Raw genomic sequence first — 20,235 nt, 5'->3', positions numbered from 1 at the left:
TGGATTCATGCACTAAAACAGAAACAGTAGCCATGGAAAACTATATTGCCCAAGCAATTGTGTCAGTGGACAGATACTAGACACCTGAATTTCAGGTAGTAGTAATAGTATTTCGTTCTTCTGTATGACTTTTCTGTCAGAGATTCCAACATATATCTACCTGATGCATCACCACTGCAAGGAAATACCATTATTTGATTTTTAGCTTGTGCATAAAAAAGAAAAACTAGTTGCAATTTGCCTATTGTCATGCAGCAAGACATGGATAAATTTGGCTTGAGTTCCAAGAGTTCCTTTTCCCTTAAATGTGCTGTAATTGCTAGATATAAATGACTGCTTTAAATGAAAAGATCATATAATGGGCACTGTAAATGAGGCACTTCTCTTTCCTCGTATTATTTCTGTTAGTTTAAGTCTATCATGCAGCAAAAAGACAACGTTATTCATCTCATATGGTGTATCAGAATGTTCTTTGTCCTCTGAAAATAAAACTCAGGCAAGATAGTTCAGAACAAACAATCAATGAAGCTTAACTTTGATTTTGATCCTCTATTACAAACATATGTGTTACTTTAAAGCAAAAGTTATTTCACCTTTATGGAGCACATATTGCATATGTCCCTATACAGGAACAGTTTGATGAAGTAAAAGGTATGAAAGTATTTTAATTTTCTCACAGATTTGCTTTTCTTTCTGTAATAACATCAAACTGGCTGAAAACCTCTAACATATTCCTTCCACGGACCAGCATGGTTGATCCTTAACAAGCCAGCAATTGAATTAGCTTACTCCTGAATATTCCACAGTGTGGCGGAGGCCCGTATGTCTGCTTCTCACTTTTATTTATTGCCTACATTATTTTGGACTTTCTTGGTTTCTAATGGGACCTTTATTACACAGCTGTATCACTGAAGCTTCAATTTTCCTAGAGCAAAGACTGAAATAAAAACCATGAAACTTATTGGAGGGAACTGTGATCGGTTTAGTCTTCTGTAGTATCATTCATCAGAGAATTTCAAATATTCAAGCATTAGGTACATATACATAGTTAGCTTAGCGCATATTAGCCAGCATAGACTAGCACCTACCATCCATACATAAACCAGAAGAGTGTTTGCTTAAGTTGAATGCTTTCCACAACAGGCTCCCAGCCTAAGTGCACAAATCACACTTTGTGGCCATGAAGCCCAGAATACAGCTGCTTCCTTTCAGTCCAAAGTTAAGGAGCTTAAACACCTCCTGAGAATCACTGTTAAAAAGATTGGTAGCACCCTCGGTCAGTCATGCACCACTTCTCAGGAGAAAGGCAGGACCTAGTAGTTGAGAAGATGACCAGGAGCTGGTTACAGCAGAGGAACATCATAGAAAACCGCTCCTTCCTGACCCTCAGCGGATGGTTACCAGCTCCCAGCTGAGACTTCAAGTAGGTCGGCAGTGCTTTGAGCTCCCCTGCCTGGCTGACCTGAAAGGAGGTGCATGGGCTCACCTGGGAAGCTACACTGCATGAGTAGCTTTAAAAAGTGTCGCTCCCCAGTAACTAACAACTGTGGAGTTACGTGGAACAGTCTTAGCCCATATTATCATAGCAGGCAGAGTCAAAAAACAGCAGAGATGCTGCGAATGAACTTGGATCAGAGTTCAGTCACCTAATTCCACCAGTATACTTGCAATTAATTTAGCTCTGCATTGGGTTTTGTGGGTAATAAGTACTATCCTCCATTTCACAAATGGGAGACTGAGATGTAGCAAAAGGCCACAGCCTCCTTGGCTGCCCCAGGGGAAAGGCAAAAAGATGCTAAACCAGAAGCAGGACTCCTGATAAAAAGCCTTCTGTTGCTTTTACTGTTCATGCAAAAAAAAAATCTAAGAGTAATTAGTATATTTTTATCTTTTCAGAATATCGTTTCCTCACTTAGGGGGTTTGTTGTTATTAATGTATCCAGCCCACTCATTTAACCGATAGTTACATAGGAGAAAAAATTCATCTGAGAAACAAAAAATTACCTTGCAGTAATGTTCAAGATACAACTGATATAAAAATCACTGCTAATGACAGCATCTTAAACAGACTAGACACTGAACAAAATACCTATGATGAACTAAGCTAATGAACCAAACTTATTACAAATCCCTCTTCAATATATACGTGGGGAGACAATTTTAAAAAGTATTTGCACTTTTCATCAAGCTATCTCAAAAAGCAAAAGACAATATTATAATTAAGACTTAGCCCTAGGAGACTGGCTACTTATATTTCAATCTTTCTCCATCACGTTCTTCCTATATAACTTTTGGCAAGATAAAAATGTTTCTGCTCCAGCTGCAGTGTTTGACCAAAGTTTCTCTAGCTCTTGCAATACCAAAAGGTTAAACATGTGGCACCTATATAGTATTTTAAGATCTTGCTCCAGCGAACTATTGTAAGAAGTAAAGTTACAATTATTTTGGCTGCTTTTAGAGTTCAATCCACTCACTTTAGCTGCCGTGGCTCGCAGTCCAATCCCGGTAAGAGTAGCCTGGCTGTCTGCCTGATATCATCGCTGTCCACAGTTAAACTGCGCCGGTGCTCAGCATAGGTGATAGCCACTCGCATCCACTCCATTAGCGGGGGCAGAAGCATGAAAGGCCTGTACAAAAAATGAAAACATCCATCATAGTTAGCATTGCTTTGCTATCTTGTACTGAGATACAAAAGCATACTTTGTCGCTTCCTGAGCATGCCCCACGAGGCAGGCCAAGACAAAACCCTTCCTGCAAAGGCAAATTGCATTCCTGTGCTCAGCAAGACTGACCATTAGCTCAGCAGGTGCGAAGAACTGGAGCTGAGACACAGGTTCAGCCACTCAGCTGTGGTCATCTGAATTGCTTCTTATTCAAACTAAGGTCATGTAGGGACATGTTGGTTTTGTGCAATGTATTTTACCCCGCGAGAAATCAGGCCATACTGAAAATAAGGGATCTACCCCTGCTATTAGCTACAGGTCAGTTCTCTCAGCCCAAGTGGCTAACGCTCTGTTTTAGACCAGAACAGGTCTCACCTCAGGTGTGCGGCTTATATAATAATTGCGTTTGTTGATCTACATACTCCATATGTACAGGCTACTCCACAACTCACTTAGCAGTTCTGAAGATACCCTTGACTATCTGAAACTTCAGTCACCCTGGCTCATTCAGCGCTACCTACTTTGATCTTTACATCATACCATCACAAGCCGGTGGCTTTTTGCATTCATTACATGCAGAGCGCACACCTACATTTTTATGCAGCTGTCCTTCTAGATCTCTGCAGAACTGTTAGAACTATGTTTTACAGGATCTTTCTTAGTAAACCAGCTGGCACATATTTCAGACATAAGGAGGCTGACTAGAATGAAAGGAATAACATGGAGACACCTCCATGGAAAAATACATGTACAACGTTGCTCAGATAGCAAGCAATTTGAGGAAAAGCAATCTATCTGTTCCTAATTTGTATTGCATCCAGTACAGTGAAGTTTTACCCTACAGCACTGAGGTTACATAAAAATATATAGGTATTATAATATTGTCATACACAATCTCATATCAGCATGGGAGCTGAGCATAATCACCAGGTTCTAACAGCTGACAAACATAGTCCAAAATTCGTTATACATCACAAACGTTTCATAAGTTTCATGTAGTGATACCTGACCTGAATTAACAAATCTGGTTGTACACAGTCAGAATGTATATTATTTACTTTGTTTGTTTGTTTTTCTTTTTCCTAAGGACATCCTCTGCAAGGCTCAGCAACGCCAGCTGTAATTGAAAACACTTTTCCCATATCTAATAACTAATTTATTAATGCTGGGAAAAGCCATTTTCTTTTAAATGCTTAAATATAAAGAACTGAGAGGAGAAGGCACTGCTTCCTTTATAAGGTTCAGAAAAGAAAGACACATGCCAGAAAATATAAAATTATTTTGGTATGAATGAAAGTAGCTGAACCCATGAAAGGCATTTTCCAAGCTGTGCACGTATATGCTTGTATGTGTGTTCACATGTGAACACAATAGAGTAAGCAGCACAAATCCTGTTAGAAATCATTTATCAATAATGGGATTTGTAAGCAGAACTCCCTTTGTATGGCTTTGAACATCCTTCAGGCTAGAATAACTCCACTCCATAAAACGTGTGCCATCTGTCTCCATTTTGCCAATGGCAAGGTATACTCTTAAAAAGGTGCCACAATCTCTTTACAAAGCAGTGCACTAATTTTCCCTCTGCTCCTTCTTCTCTTCTCCTGAGTAGCACAAAAATGTCTGCAAAAATCACAGATCCATTCGAGCATCTGATCAACCCAGGATTGCTAACGCAAAGGCATTCCTGACAGAACACCACCTACTGCCTTTCACCAGCCTACTTTACAGCAAACAATCAAAATGTTAAGGCTTCTAGATCCCTCACTTTGAGAATTATCCAGTAGCTTGAAAAGACAAAGTCCGATCTGAATTCCCCAACCCCTTTAGGCTTTCCAACTCATCCCGGATACATCCATATCCACAGGACGAACCACTACAGCCAATACACAGAACAGCCAATTCAGGCTTGACTGGCTTCCCTAAGGGAAGAGGAGCAATCCACAGTGCCTGTTTGGAGATGCCTTCAGCAGTCTATTCCAGAAAACTTCAGTCTTTATCTGGCCCACAACAGAGGTGACATTTACATCATTTAACTTCAGGCATTTAAAAGACAAACCTAAATTTATTATCGAGACTTTTTACATACACAGCAGAGCCTCCAGCACACTATTTAAAGGTTCCAACTTAGTGACGATAAAGAGGTACGATAAAGTACTGGAATTAAATACTTGAAATTAGATAGGGGGTGGGAAGAAATACCTGAGGAGCAAAGAAAGTCCTCTTATTAGCGAGCTTATCTACCATCTTTTGTGTCTGTATCCAATTAAAGTGTTCAGGCCACATCACAGCTTCTGACGCTTTCGTGTTGAGAATGCTGCTGGACAGAGAACTAGGTTGATCCATTTTGCAGTTCTAGCACAGTCCTCGTGATGTTATCAGGTGATGAACCATAACCTTGGTAATTGTTGCACACTGTACCATTCAGCAAGAAGCTGTCCTCAGCCAGGAAAAAATACCATTGAACCTGCACCAGAAATGACACATACCACGAAGAAATTTCCGTTCTGTAAAATTTGCCATGTGCCAGAGTTATAAATGACTTGCATGCACAGGCAGACCTCAAAAGTGAAACGTCTGATTTGGGAGGAAAGGAAAGGAGAAAAAAGATTTTATCTCAGCAGATATTTCCAAAGGTTTCTAAAACTCAGGCTCAACAGACTGCCTTGTTACCCTGGACCAAAAAGAGATTTTGGATTGCAAATGAAGTGGCATGAAAGATGTTTTCCTCCTGCTGCTATCCTAATGTGTCCCAAACCTCATCACTCATGTTGCTGCACAAGTCAGATAAATCATTATACCAGCAGGATTGACTAATGAGTTCAATTCCAATTTTCCTATAAAAGCTTTACTTCTCCATAAAATTTCTAGCTTGAGCTTGGCTTTCTATTCTTTACCCCTACTTCTTTTATCTATTTCCTTTCTTCATATTGTCCTTGTGGGCATGCTCACAGGATCAGTTTTATCTTACTTTGCTTGCTAAAAACATGCCAGATAAGCAATACTGCTGCATGATCTGAGCAGAGAGAGAGATCAACTGAATGAAATGCCAGCTTGGGTTTCACTGCACTAACTAGCTTTTTCTAGAAAATAAACACAGTTATTATCCCTGTGGCCCTTAACCTGGGCTTCTATCTGCCTCTAGGGAAATACTGATCATTTCACAGTCTGAAAAACACTGGACGAAGAGGAAGGGAAGAAATCTTCACAGAAAATTAACTGGGAGATGCCTCAAGCTAAAGAAATGCATTTCTGTCTATACATTTATGTCTATGCCATGTTCTGTAATGTGCATTTTCCTCAGGACTTTGACATTTAGAAGCATTTGGCAGCTCATTAAATTCTGCACATGAACTGATTCAGCCCTGGGAAACTACTGGACTCCCAGGAGCAGTTTGGTGCTGCCCAAGAACACATACTCTCTGTTTTCTGTGAAGAACGTTACCATTGCTTTGTTCAGTTTTCTTGTCATGCAGTTATCTTAAGAGAGAGTAATGCCATGTGTAAGCTGGAGAATTACATAGCACTGGAAAGTAATAGTCACTGGGCACCTACCATATATCTTGCAAAAAATCACAGTAATGTCTGATACTGTTACGTGCTGTCAATATTTTAATGCATAGGTTCTTTGAAATTTTCTCCAGTTAGAATTGGACAACCTTTCCGTCCCCAAGGGGACCAGGTTGGAGATGGGAGATGTACTCAGAAAGAGAATGGAATCTGTTGTGTTTCCCCCTCGCCCTCGTTTAGATAAAAATGCTTTCCTTTATTTAGGCATAACCAAGAAGAAAGATGCCAATAGCATCAGCAGCACTTGGCAGAGAATTTAGAGCAAGTTCATCTGTAGAAAGTGGTTGTAACTTTTCCTGGAAAATTTACTGTACTCATTCGGTTAGAATGGCCTATAACTTGATTAGCATGTGGAGATTGTGTGTGGCAATCCTTTAGGATACACTTTGGAATTGCAGCCTTCCAGTGTTAACTGGTCTACCTCAAAGATATTAGTCCCCAAAGTGTGCTCTTCTGAAGAATTTTTAAAAAAGCCCCAGGGCCATGACTTTTCTGTCAAAGAAAAGTTAATTGTCTGCAAAAGAGCAGAAGCCTGCATAAGAGTCAGAAAATTATGCCATCTTTCCTCCCATTTGAATGCTGGCACAATGCACTTGGAGACTGACTTTCAGAAGCGAGGAATACCTACAATCTCAAGAAAAAGCAGTATGCATTCCCAAAGGGAACAGCCACGCTGTCAGATTCCTGGGTCCCCTCTTTAACACTTTATTTAACAAGAATACATATGGTGAGGAGTGACCATGGTAACTCTTTTGCATTTGATTTACTGAAACAACACATAGAAAAGAGAGGCTTTCAGTGTGGTGAACTAATGTTTGAGTTTAATGCTGGAGCTCACCACCACAAAGTGGGTTAGGAATGATTATAAAAAGCCATAGATCAGTCTCACCTGTTCTGGTTTTTTTAGGAATAAGTACAAAAGTCATATTGAGTATGTGCTCATGGAGAAGGGAGTAAAATGACTGAGAACTGAGACAGAGATGCTGAGAGCAAGTGCCCTGTTGCTGAGCAAGGGGAAAGCCAGGTAGGTTTTTTATTTTTTTAATAACTCTTCAGGTGCCTAGATAGATGAAGAGAGACCTACTGTGAGCAGGACTTGTAGAAGAAAAAAGGTGGGAATAAGACTGCTATAACAAAACAGTGCATCATGTAGGAGGATGGCTGGAAGGTGTGTTGTTCTGAACTTCACATAAAGATGGAAAAACCCCCATATGGCAACAGCATCAAAAAGAAAACACAGGGTGAAGTCTGATTAACTGGAGAAGGGAAAAGACTCTGAGGCAAAACCAAACCACGTAATGTCCAAATTGTGGCATCTTTACAATTAGGATTCTCAAATATGAGTCCCTTCTTCAAGCTGTAGGAAAAAAAGAAATCTCTTGCTACATAATTATATGTGAATACAATAATAGGAATGATGATTTAGGAAAACACAGAATCTTTGCTCCAAAACACAATCAGCTTAAGTCAGGAGTCAGTCATTTGAGAATCAAAATATTTTTCCAAATTTGCACACTTATAGAGAAAGGAAAAAATAGAAATTACCATGTTGGATCTGATCCAAGAATCATCTCATAATGCCACGTCTTTCAAAGCAGATAGTCTCAGATCTTCACAAAAAAGCAACAAGAAATTTAATCATAGCCAAACAGAAATATTTTTTTTCTGAATTCCCATAAAACAATTATTGTGTCTTGTTTTAAAAGATGAGAGTTCTCCATTTTTAGTGTATCTTTATCAAGCTGCTAAGATCTTGGCTTGGATAGTCTGTGGCACTAAATTCTAGTTTAGTGACTTATCCTTCAGTCAGATACTAACAGAATGAAAGACATCTGGATAACATTATATTTATTGGGATTCTTTCTCCACTGAATCTGCCTTCACAGTTTCCTCTGCTTATAGGATATAAAATGGTCCAAGAATAGCTTAAGTCTAGAAAAAACAGTTCTGATATTTCTTAGCAATCCTAGTAACTACAAACAGAAATACCACCTTTTCTACCCTCAATAAACTACACTTAGAAACGAAGTGCAACATCAGATGAGTTTTACTCCACATTAACTGCAAATCAAAGTAAAAACTAAATTCAAGCTTACTAAAAAAAAAAAAAAAAAAAAAAAAAGAAGAAGAAGAAAACACAGATTTCATTAGGAACTTGCTATAATTGTATTTTTATAAGCTTTGTCTTAATAAGAGTGAAAAGATCCCATTTTCCAGGCTGAACGCAAAGCATTGTTGCTGCTATGGGATGTGCCATGTGTATTTGTAACATCTGTATGCTGTGGCAGATGGAACTCTTGTTTCCAAACAGAGAGAAAATAATTAAAAACAATTTAAGTTGTATACAGTTGATGATAAGATTCAGATATACATGACAGCTTAAAGTACAATAATATGGTCAGAGTTACGTGGTCAGGGATATGACTTACTTTCATCTGTTTCCTCCAAAAGCACACAGAACTCACTGGTCCCTGACTGGCACTGGCAGTGACCATCTCAGCAGAAGAAATGTGAAAGAATGGCATACCACTGATTTTGCTCACTCCTCCTGATTTCTCTGCCCCCTAAAATTCACCATAAGATGTAAGGCTCTCCTGAAATCTATCTGGCAAATGATTTAGGCCTCTGGACCTAATTGCAGTCTTGACCTCAAAGTAATATAAGGCTGTATGTTTAAATCACTTACATGAAAATGAGATATAATGAAGGGGACCAACTTGCCCTTACATCTGCCAAAGCTCATGCTACGCGCTGAAAGCAGCATTTGCCAACGGCCTGTGCTTGTGAGCTTGTACCATCAAACATGCAGAGTCCAATTCTGCAGACCTCCTAAGCAATTTGGTCTCAGATCCCATCTCGAGTTGGACAAGGGCTTCCTCCCATCACTGTTAAGACAGGTCTTCACATGACAGAATATTGGCTCTGATCAGGTCAGGACCTTTCAGAGAACTGTTTATTTGCAGCAGAACTGTTAAGCGCTCTCCCAGCTCTTGCAAAAAGGTGACTACTCTGCTTTCCAACAACGGAGGCTGTTAAGGGTATTTCTGCTTTCTGGACAAGACCCAACCAGGGCCCTGCTGTTTTATAACGGTTGCCCTGAGGTAAGCAGTGCTTACACCTGCTCGACAGGCGCAGCAGGGAATACACCTTTCTGCTCTCTCTCGGCCTGTAGCACCAGCAGAAAGGAAGCTTTACATCTGCGTGCCTGTCAGATATTGCTGTTTGTCATTTGGTCATTACAATTCAAGCTTCTAAAAGCCCAAAAGCCCAAGCGGCTTGTTCTCACAGCACAAACTGCCTCAAACTTTCAAACTTTCAGCTGTCCTTCAAAATCATTCCAAATGAAAAATCTGGAAAATTCCCTTCATGTTTATTTATTTATTTATTTATTTATCATCATTCACTAACAGAAAAGAACAAATCCTGGCAGTCTCATGAGCAATGCCTTTCTTGCAGATTTGCTGGGTTAGTCAATCAAAAGGGCTTCAGGGGGATTTTGAAGGATTCAAAATGGTTGGAATGGTTTGTTCCATTCTGAACCAGTTTGACTTCTGGAGGCCTCGTACCAGGACACAGCCTGACTGGACTGACAGAGGAAACTTTGCCATGTGCTACAGGCCCAATCCACGCTGCAAAATAGAACACCGATACTGTTTGGAGAACCATACGAATGCAAAATACATGCATTAAGCAAATGAGGCTGTAATAGCATGGTATGTGATAGGCAGAGATAAACCCAAGCAGAAATCCAGAATGTTATTCTTGGATTAGCTTTGATCTTGTGACTAGAAAAACCTAGAGGTAACTCTTACGGTTCATTCCAGGAGCTACAGTGGCAAACTGAAAAACCCCGCTGGGCTATCTGCAAGCAGATTTATCGGGGTCCGTGTGGTTCTTCATTATTCACCGCTGTGACATCCTCCCCTCCTGCCCCATCATTCTTTGTTACCCACTATACTTAATTCCCCAAAGTGCTAGCAGGATTGAGATAACAGGCCTGTTAGTTATGACTCCAAATCTGATTTGCCAACATGCATATGTTAAAAACATATGCTGATTTTCAAGCCAAAAGCAATCTGCCAGACTGAATCACAGAACTAATTTTCAGGTCCGGTTGTAAAACCCTGAGTACAGAGCACTGTTAAACTGTGTGAACAAAGCACCAGCAAAATAAACACTTTGTGGCAGTTCTGGAATACTGAATACTGAATCTGATTTAATTACTTATAACTGCAAAAGTTTGTTCAGCTAAACAAAGACAGTCTTGAGCAAAGCAAAGGGTTTTCACAATAAAAAGGAAAAATTTCGATTATTGTACAGTACAAGTCAAAACCTAATTAATATTTCAGAAGAGAAATTTCAAGCACTAAAGAATAGTCTACAGAAGCTAACCATTCCAAAACTAAAAGATGATTGTTTATTTTTCAGGATAAGGAAAACACTGCTCAAACTTATTTTTTAATTACTGGATTGATGCTGTACTTCTGTGTCATGTAATGCTGCTGAGAGTTTGGTCTTCTTGTTACATGAATCTCACCTGATGCTGATGTCAGTGTTTTCTTAATGAAAATCTAAACAGTATTTTGGCTTTTCATATTCCTGGAATCTGAGGAGAAAAGTTTCAGAAAATAATTCAGTGTGAAGGCATAAGGAACAGAGTAACATGTGTGGATGAAGAGAATTGATTCTGGACCTCTCTTAGGTACAATTTACTACATTCACTAATATTAAGTATCCACTTCACCCAGACGTGTAATCATATAACTCAGGTTCTGGCTGATATACTGCAGTCACAGAAGGTGTCACAAAATAACCAAAGTTTGAGAGACCATTTACTTGAATAAAAGGCAATCAACCTCACAGGGTGTAACATTTGTGAATCAATACGCAGTACCTTCTCTCTAAGCCAGTGCTAGGAAAGACACATGAGATCTGTCATTAATGAAAGGTATAAGGAAGACAAAACTTCACCACAGGGTTAAATAGATGCCATCGTGACATTTTTTTTAATTATTATTTTGCAAGAGAACACTGCTTTGTCCTAATGACAAACAGCTCAATGAACATACTCTACCGGTATCTTCAAGGAGCTTCCATTCTGTTCCTCAGTTCTTGTCTTAAAATAGTGAAAAGAACTGCTTGCAAAATGAGGAGCGAGTTCTTCTGTTTCATTCAAAGATGTCTGTTGCCAGCATTGAGTGAATGTGCTTGTTATTGCTGGGAAGTATAGTGAGTTACATACTTGCATGTTGCCTCAGACAGTTAAACAAATGGTAGCATGTAAGTGTATTGAAATGAGAAGTATAAAAATAATAGCAACACGTGTCCTAAATTTAAAGAAAACAACTATATAATAAACAATTAGAATGACTAGGATAGTCATTCTATCCCAGTCTTGAAATCTCTCTTCCTCTTTGTGTTTAATATCATGAAATCTCCCAATTTCAAACTATACTTGTATTACCATGATTTCATGGTGATATCAGTGATCAGACGACAGCCAGAGCAGACAAAATATCATGAATTTTGGCAAGCCTGACCTTTAAAACATCACCATCCCATAAAGCCAACCCACTTGCTTGTCATCCTGGAGAATCTGGGAGAGCAATGTTCTTCACTTACACACTACAGAATCTAGTAGATAACTCGCACCCATTCCTCAAAGCACATGTATTTCTACACCAGTTAGGTGCAATCTTCACAAATGACTGAATCTTGCAAACGAGAGCTGTAAAGGCACTTACTGAAAACTTGGACACAATCATACATGCAGGTGCCAAGACTACTAGCACAAATAGGAGGCGAGCAGGCACAGTGGCATAAGCAGCACTTCCTACATATCATCTTGTCAAATTTTTATATCTCTGCATTACAGAGTTGCAGATTTTATGCTGAGTTTGCACATGGCTCAGAAACAAGCTAGCAATGTTTGTTTACATCCATGCCATCTGCAGTACAGGCTAGGAGGTAAATTAAAAAAAAATCTAACTCTCATACAACTCTCCATATCAAAGTTATCTGTTACCCCATCTCTCTCTCAAAAGGTACATTTAAATAGTCTCATATTAATAGATAAAACAAACATTCTAATGGGGGCAAGAGAATGGAGTTTACTTATACACAGCCAAAACTTTCTCTTACTACAGGTTCAGCCTGCTTTATTTTGAGCATCATAAGGGTGCAGCTCGGTGGACACTACAGAAACAAGGAAGAATTCCAAGACACTCAGTTAGCCACTCACCTAGTGACTGGCATGACAAAATGACGTTTTTTGCTTCTAATCCCAAATGACAAGGATATTTTTTCTATTCAGCCTTGTTCAAATTCTGCTGTCAGAAAGTGGGTCCAAAACCACAGAAGCATCAATGAATGATTTATTAAAAATGACATACAGTCAAACACACACCAATTCTGATCCTAAGTGCACCGTACACTGTTATTTTTCTTTAGCTTGTTAAAAAAAAAATCAGAACCTTCATCTGTTAAGCACTTCATTACCTATTCCTTGAATAAATCTATCAACATTCAACCCACCAGCAGGAGTAACCAATAAAATGTTTTCAGAAAAGGAAAAAGAAATAAGAAATCTTTCTTCTCAGAGGTCTTACCTCAAAGAAGAGTGAAGAAACTAAACTCTTTGAGAAATAAACTAATTTTCACTTGCCTTTCTTCCCATCAAGTACCACTGGGCCCCGACTACAGAGATAAAGCTGTACAGACATAGCCAAAACCATTTTACATCACAAGATTGGGGTCAATCCCTTTCGAACATGTACAGCCAGATTAACTTAGTTTGATCACTTATTTTTAAGCAAAGATTAAGCACATTGACTGTCTCAACAGCAAACTAAGAGAAGTTCCAAGCTGAGTTAGTTAACTATTGAACTCTTCTTATATAAGGAAGAACCGGACTTGCAGATGGAAAGCCATTTAAGGAACATCTGTTTCTGTGATGGTCTAATGCCTCAACTCTTCAGAGTGATCCTTCCTGAAGAATTGGCAGCCACAACAGGGAGCTGAGGGCTGACTACCTGGCACAGTGTGGTGCTGCACAGAGGTAGCTCTCAGTCACACAGTGTGGATGCTGGAAGCAGTTTAATTGCAACAAGATATATTCTGAGCTGTTATATTAGTCCTGATACAACTTCATGCTGATGTACTTATGTTCCTCTCAGCTATCTTAACTACCTTGTCCTAGTGCTACATCACAGACAACGACACAACCCTTCCTAAAAAAAAAAATCTTAGCAATTCTAAAGCAGCCATCTCAGAAGGACCCCAAATTTCTCCAGAGAGATGTCTTACACTTCTGAAGGAAGCTAAAGAGGTAAGTAACAGCTAAGCAAATTGCTCACAGTAGAGGAGAGTTTTCCTGCAAGCCGAGGAATAAAAATGTGGAACACTTGTCTCTCAGCTGTCTTCTCTAGCCATTATGGCACACTCTTGAACACGTCCAAGGAGCACCTAAGAGCAAACCTTAGTTCCCAGTATTTTGACTTCAGAATTGCATTACCCTTTTCAGCAACATTACTCCAGATTTGCACTGATTAGCAGTGAGAGCAAAACATAGCTCAGCTTCTCTCCTCTCTGAGCAAACACATCAGCATGCATTGTATCGACACAACACTGTTTAGTCCCAGAAGAATCCACCGATCAGACCTGAATCAGCTGAGACGTGCAATTCATTTGAATAGGATTTGTCTTGCAGAGCAGACATGCTTTTAAAAGTCAGTTCAGCATTTACTATAAAAATGTCTCATGTAAACAGTACGTAGGTTTGGCTTCCTAAATGACCATCAGGTCACAGCTGTACCTACGTTCAGAGGTACGAGACCAGCAAGTACAAACTGCCAAGGTCTCCTTTAAAACGAAATGGAGATATACAATCTAGGATTATCCTAGGGACAGCTTAGCTTCTAATCTCCATGAGGTCAAAGAGAAAGAAGGATTGTCGTTATTATTGTAAGTTATATTCAGAAACATGTACTTTTCATAACAGCTTAGCTCTTAGCTCTCTGTTACAAAGACGTTGGGCACATTAAGAAAGGATACTTCAATAACCTGCGAGCTGTGGCTGCTGCACAACAAAAGCTCAGAATTGTGCCTTTATTTTGCACGGCCATTGTTAAAGCACCAGCTAACTCCTTCCTCAGGAAATAGGCAAGTTATGCAATTAAAGGTCTGTAATTTAGTCCAATAGGAAATAATATTAACTTCAATTGGAAACAGAAAAAGAAAGAAAACTTGTTGGCTCAGCACCATCATCATTCTTTGCAGCATGATTAGAACCTTTCACCTACAGTTACTTTCTTACCTATACTAATTGCAAGAGCACTACTGTAATACCACGACATTGTATTTTAAGATCTATACCTAAAAAACATGGAGACAGGCAGATGTCAAATGACAACAAACTAGCAAGAGTCAAGTAGGGAGGCTCAGACTCACAGTCAGTCTTCTACTATTTCAATGGGCAGTCACTGTCGCAAAGCCAGAAAAAACTGCCAGGAAACCTTGCCTTATTCATCTCTGCATTTCTATAATGCCTTCTTAGTAAAACAGGCTGCAAACATTTTAAGTTGCCTTCCTTTTTGATGCTAGTTGCTTAGTCTTGTCATCATGATATAGCAAAACAATACACAATACACAACACACAGGGTGCCTGCAGGCACTGAAGATTTCTGTTTGTACCAGTCCAAATAATACAGGCAGTTAACTTGCCAAGCTCTCATTTTCTCACACCTTCTTTTTTATCTGAACAGATGGCAATTTAAGAGCAGAAGCCAAGAGCTTAACACTGAAATCTTTACAGTAGCTACAGTAATTGCTGTAACTATAGTCATAGTAATTGCAGAGTGGTAGCACACACACAGATACACATTGGCTATTATCTCTTCGATGGAAAAAAGTCCAAGATCATTTGTTTAGTTTTCAAACATTTCTACAAATAGGAGACATTGGCCAGAGACTGCTTAGGTTGAAGACAGTCTTTCCAATGATTCCAGTTATTTTCAGTGAACATTGAGGTCTACTGTAAAACACCTATGAAAATAGAGAATAATGTTTTACAGAACAGTGTTCCATAACATTTTTGATAGAACAACAAAGACTGGAAAACCAGCTAGGTGGTAACTGCTTGCAGTCCAGACGAATAGCCAGTTCTAGCAAACAATGTCCTGATACCTGTCAAAAATTGGGAGATTACCAGGATGACATACATAAAGCAACGTTAAGGGACAAATACTGTAATTAGAATCAAAGAATCACAGAATAGTTGTGACTGGAAGTGACTTCTATGGATTGTGTCCTCCAAACTCCCTGCTCAAAGCAGAGAAGGTTGGCCAGGACCATGGTTAGTCCGATTTTGAGTATCCTCAAAGATGGAGACTCCACAACCTCTCTGGGCAACCTGTTCCAGTGTTCTTTGGAAGAAAGAACTGAAGAGGTTCTTTGTCCAGAGAATGAAGCAGCAACAGCTGGTGGGTTACAGAACCCAGCTGCCTAAAGGCTATCATGCCTATGGTTCTCAGAGTCATCGGCCCAGTGCACATGCTGCATATCTGGCCTGAACTTGTTTGATGGCACAAAACCAGGTTATGTCTTCTGAGAAGGAGAGAAAAGTTGTGATAACACACTCCCATTCCCTTGCATACAGGTGGAGGTTGCAAAGACTAAAGAGGTGATGGACACAACAGAATTCTCTGGGGAAAACTTGTCTGAGCAATTTGGTAAGTACACTGATGTCTGCCTTATTACTTCCTTTACAAATGTCTATGAAGTCAGGGAGGATGGCAGAAGATTTTTCTTTTGGAGGAGAACAAGAAAGTGAGAGAAAACATCTAGTAAAATAGCTGGGGCATATGCCAGGGAAAGGAAGAACCAACTCTGGCAGGACAGCTAGCAGGAATGACCAGTATGAACCTAATCTGATTTTTTCACAAGTATATTTGTGCCTGCTCCACATACCCATTCAGGTGCTTTTTCAGCACGAAGGGAGAATTGCAGATTATAAATCATTCCTGTGCATTCCTGTGCACAAAGTATGTATGCTTTCCATACACTTGATCTACATGTGCTTTCTAATATTTTTATTGTAGAATCATTTGTGGCTACTTGGAGTTATTCATAAGATGCCTATATTCGCTGTCGGGCTAGGAAGACCTTTTAAAATCACATAATAAAATTCAGTACAGCTCATTGATATTTTCCTACAAAGCCAAGCTCCATGGTTGTGCAATAGGAAAGATAATGACATAAAGATCCTTCCATTTTCCTTCCCCTTTACCTGTCCACTATCTTATGGGCATGTAATTAATGTTTTTCCTCTGCTGCTCCAAATTGTTCATTTTTTCAGATCAGCAAATCAATAAATAGGATCTGTATTTCTGTTTAAAAGTTATATTTGTGAAGAAAGTGAACTCCAGAAAGAGCTCCCAGGAATGTACCAATAAATTCCAATAAATCCCTGTTTTTTTTTTTTACAAAACTGTCATCAATGACAGTTCTGTGGCACTCAGTAAACATAGCTGTTTTGTTAAGTCTTGGTCATATCCAAAGAAAAAGAACTACTGGGCTTGCAAAGGATGTCTGGAGGTACTCTAGTCCAACCCTGTACACCCTGAACAGCTCTGATGTTCATTCAGTTCATATAGTATCACAGTGTTTAATAATTACTTGGAGCTGCACAAAACAGATTAGGTAGTCTTTTTCTTTTTCCTTTTTTACATTTTAATATAAAATAGGCTGCACCTTGATAATCTACCAATAATCTTTAGATACAATCAGCAAATGTAGTTCACTTGGCTCTCCTAGACTCCTTCAGTAATTCCTATTGCAGTGCTCTATTTATCTGTATCCCTGTTGTGTTAGATTAGCTGAACCTTTGGGGGATCAAAGGAACATAATTGTGGCTTGCTGAAAACGAGCTCAGAAATGAGGTGGTTTAGCAATGACAAGTAATATGAACATTTGGCTGGCATCAAACCAGCTCCAGCTGTTGCTACAGTATCTACGCTTCCATTCCTACGGCCCACAGTGTCCATAGTATTCAGATTCAGAAGAGCCTTTCTCTCTCCTTCTTTTCATCCCAGTCTTTGCTCAGTTAAAAAGCTACATATATATATATATATATATGTATATATTTTTTTTAATGTCCAGTGTGTGAAACCCACTGTGATCATTCACTTCACTGTTACTGCCAAGCAACATGTGTCACTTGAAGCTCTCTCTGACAAATACTGAATTGAAAACAAACTATGGTTTTGCAGTCAGGGGACAGTGAGCACATCTACTCTAGATTGCACTATCAACTCATCTGCTTACAGGTGTTTGTTTCAGCCTATAAAGTCATACATTTGCACTTGGTAATCTTTCAGATGACCTGTCCCCTGTGTACCAGTGACATCTGAGACAGCCATACACCATCCTAAATTATTGCCCCTGAGAATCAGTACATACTCAACAGCAAGGCTTCAAGACAGCCTAAAAGCCTGACTTTTTGGCATATGGCTTCAGATACAGTCACTAGTGTCAAATATTTCTTCTGCTGTAAATGCTTTTGTTCAACTGTGATGCTTTCCCTGAGGGGCTGAGTTTGATAGAGGGAGGGAGAGTCTCTTTACTCCCCATGAAGTTTGCTCTGTGTAGTTCAATTTGGTGTACAGGGAGACTTTTCTTCTTTGCAGTTTTGCAGAGAATTTAAATAATCTATGTTTGCACCACACCCCTGCTCTGACACAAAAAGATCAGAAGATACAGGCTACTTTGGAGAAACTCCAGTAAGATTACAAATCTTGCTGACAGCCAGTAATATGGGAAAAAGGCTAGACAGTTCCAGGTGTGAGGCACACAGAGCTTCAAAAAGAAAAAGAAAACAAAAGAAAAAAAAAAGAAAGATGGGCAATGTTTGTTTAGATAAATAACAAAGACAGAAAGCAAATTAACCCAGAGCAGACTGCATTACCAGTTTCAGGAGAGTTACATGAGGATGAATTTGATCCTCAAGGTTTGCAATTAATTTCCTTCACTACTAGCAAGTCACTCCTCGGATTCTATTTTTACAATCTTTGAACTATAAAGAAAGGAACCATTTAAAAAATTATGAGATTTAACAATAACTTAGTAAATAATGTCAGGCAAATATGGGAATATTATCAAGAACATGGACATAACTACTGTCTGTTACCTAATGGTTTTAACTAAACGACTTATTTTTAATTCACTTCACATACCCAGTCCTATGTGCTCAGAGCATTACCCCCCGACTCCCTGCCCACAAAATATAATACACAAACAAGCATTTCAGCATGGATCTCTAACCCACCTTTCAGTTAGGGAATCCAGAACTTCATTTGTAGGAGTCAACACTATCATGGGATTTGACTCTATTAAAAAGTAGATAGATGACAAGCGTTTCTGTGTTTTTTCTGGCTAAGACATCAGAAGGTAGATATTGTTACTGTAATACACTGAGATGCCACCGCACAGAGTGGAAAGGTGAAAGTTGCTCACCACAAGCAGATGACAAGCGTTTCTGTGTTTTTTCTGGCTAAGACATCAGAAGGTAGATATTGTTACTGTAATACACTGAGATGCCACCGCACAGAGTGGAAAGGTGAAAGTTGCTCACCACAAGCCCAATAAAGTTACTTACTCCTCCTGTTAAGTGTTATATGTTCTCAGTTCTCAAAATTGTGGAAGATACTAATAAACTATGCAAATGCTTAGTATGGGCTCAACACATACATAATCCTGCCTAAGGTCAGGATCATCAATAAACATTTAATTTGAGTCAATAGCTACCATATGTTGATTTTAGCTTATTGGCCTCTATGAAATAAGGCAATTCATTTCATCTTCCTAGTGAATGAATATCTCAAAATCACAGTCAAGTCTGACATTAACCAGTCTAAGTCTTAAACAGAGGCAAAAATAGATGGAAACAGCTTCTCTCCTTATTGCTGGTGAAGGAATTTGATCTTACTTGTTTATAGCTTTTTTAATCTACTTATGAATCTACCAAATTAATGTTCATCAACAGTGCATAGCATAGAAAACTCAGAATTTTTCTAAGGGGAACTTATTTTTATGCTCACTCTGGACAAACAATGCCATAATGGCACAATTCAATGTAAGGCTTAGTTCTGTTTTCCTTTACCTTAATGAGTATATCTGTATTTAAATAGCTCTGGAAAAATCAATGGGACTATTGCTTGGGAGTATGACTGTAACAGCCTCACGGACATATGTCTTCTGTAAGCATCCTGTTGACTGGGTAATAAAGGTAGATTTAAGTACTGTTTATCATGAATATATGATTATAGTGTTGTACTCGAGACAATTTGAGAGACAAAATTTGTCTCTCAAGACAAATGCCTGAATCAGTCTCTACTTTTATTATTTATATATTTTATTACACCCATCAGTACACACTGTAAAGCAGGATGTTGCTCTCCAGTCAGAATGGAGGAGAAGGGACTTCTAAACAAACTGCAGGACAATACATCAGAATACTAGTTATAGAGAGAAATAGTGGTGCTATTTCATGTGCTTAGTGAGGTAGCTGTAGAGAGAACAGAATAGAACAGTCTAAGATTTTTCAGGCAAGAAATCACAGAACTTATTTTACTGTAGAGCTTTTCAAAGACACAGCCCATTGACCTAAATATCAAACTCTGTTCCTGATGAGCCATGATAACAAAGGGGTATGGCTGTAAAAGAAAAGAATTCAGACAAATATCTGAATTACAAAAGACAATGACATAGATAAATCTAAAAGGCAGGCTATGATATAGCTATTGCACTTAATAAAATTCCACGACCTGCAGTTTAAAAAATGTAGAGGGGGAAAAAAGCCTCTTGACACATCAGCGAGAGTCTGGAAATATCCATCTGGAGAAAACATTTCTCCTTAAAAGCCTTAACTAGCTCTGAAAATAGTGATACTTCCCAGTGAGGTTGAAGATGCATCTCAGGCAAATAGGTCTCAGCACCAGACTATACAGGT

At 39.0% G+C, this 20,235-nt stretch overlaps 1 protein-coding gene across 1 annotated transcript in view; it reads right to left on the bottom strand.

Moving 5' to 3' along the window:
* ABTB2 (ankyrin repeat and BTB domain containing 2) overlaps positions 1-20,235 on the bottom strand; it is a 141,498-nt gene that overhangs the window by 21,629 nt on the left and 99,634 nt on the right. The window contains exon 4 of the mRNA XM_062576394.1: positions 2,475-2,627. Coding sequence (XP_062432378.1) covers positions 2,475-2,627 — 153 coding nt within the window. The remainder of the gene's footprint in view (positions 1-2,474; positions 2,628-20,235) is intronic.

This window comes from Rhea pennata, chromosome 5 (genome assembly GCF_028389875.1).
Source record: "Rhea pennata isolate bPtePen1 chromosome 5, bPtePen1.pri, whole genome shotgun sequence".
Taxonomy (NCBI): Eukaryota; Metazoa; Chordata; class Aves; order Rheiformes; family Rheidae; genus Rhea; species Rhea pennata.
This window is presented reverse-complemented; position numbering and strand designations above follow the sequence as displayed.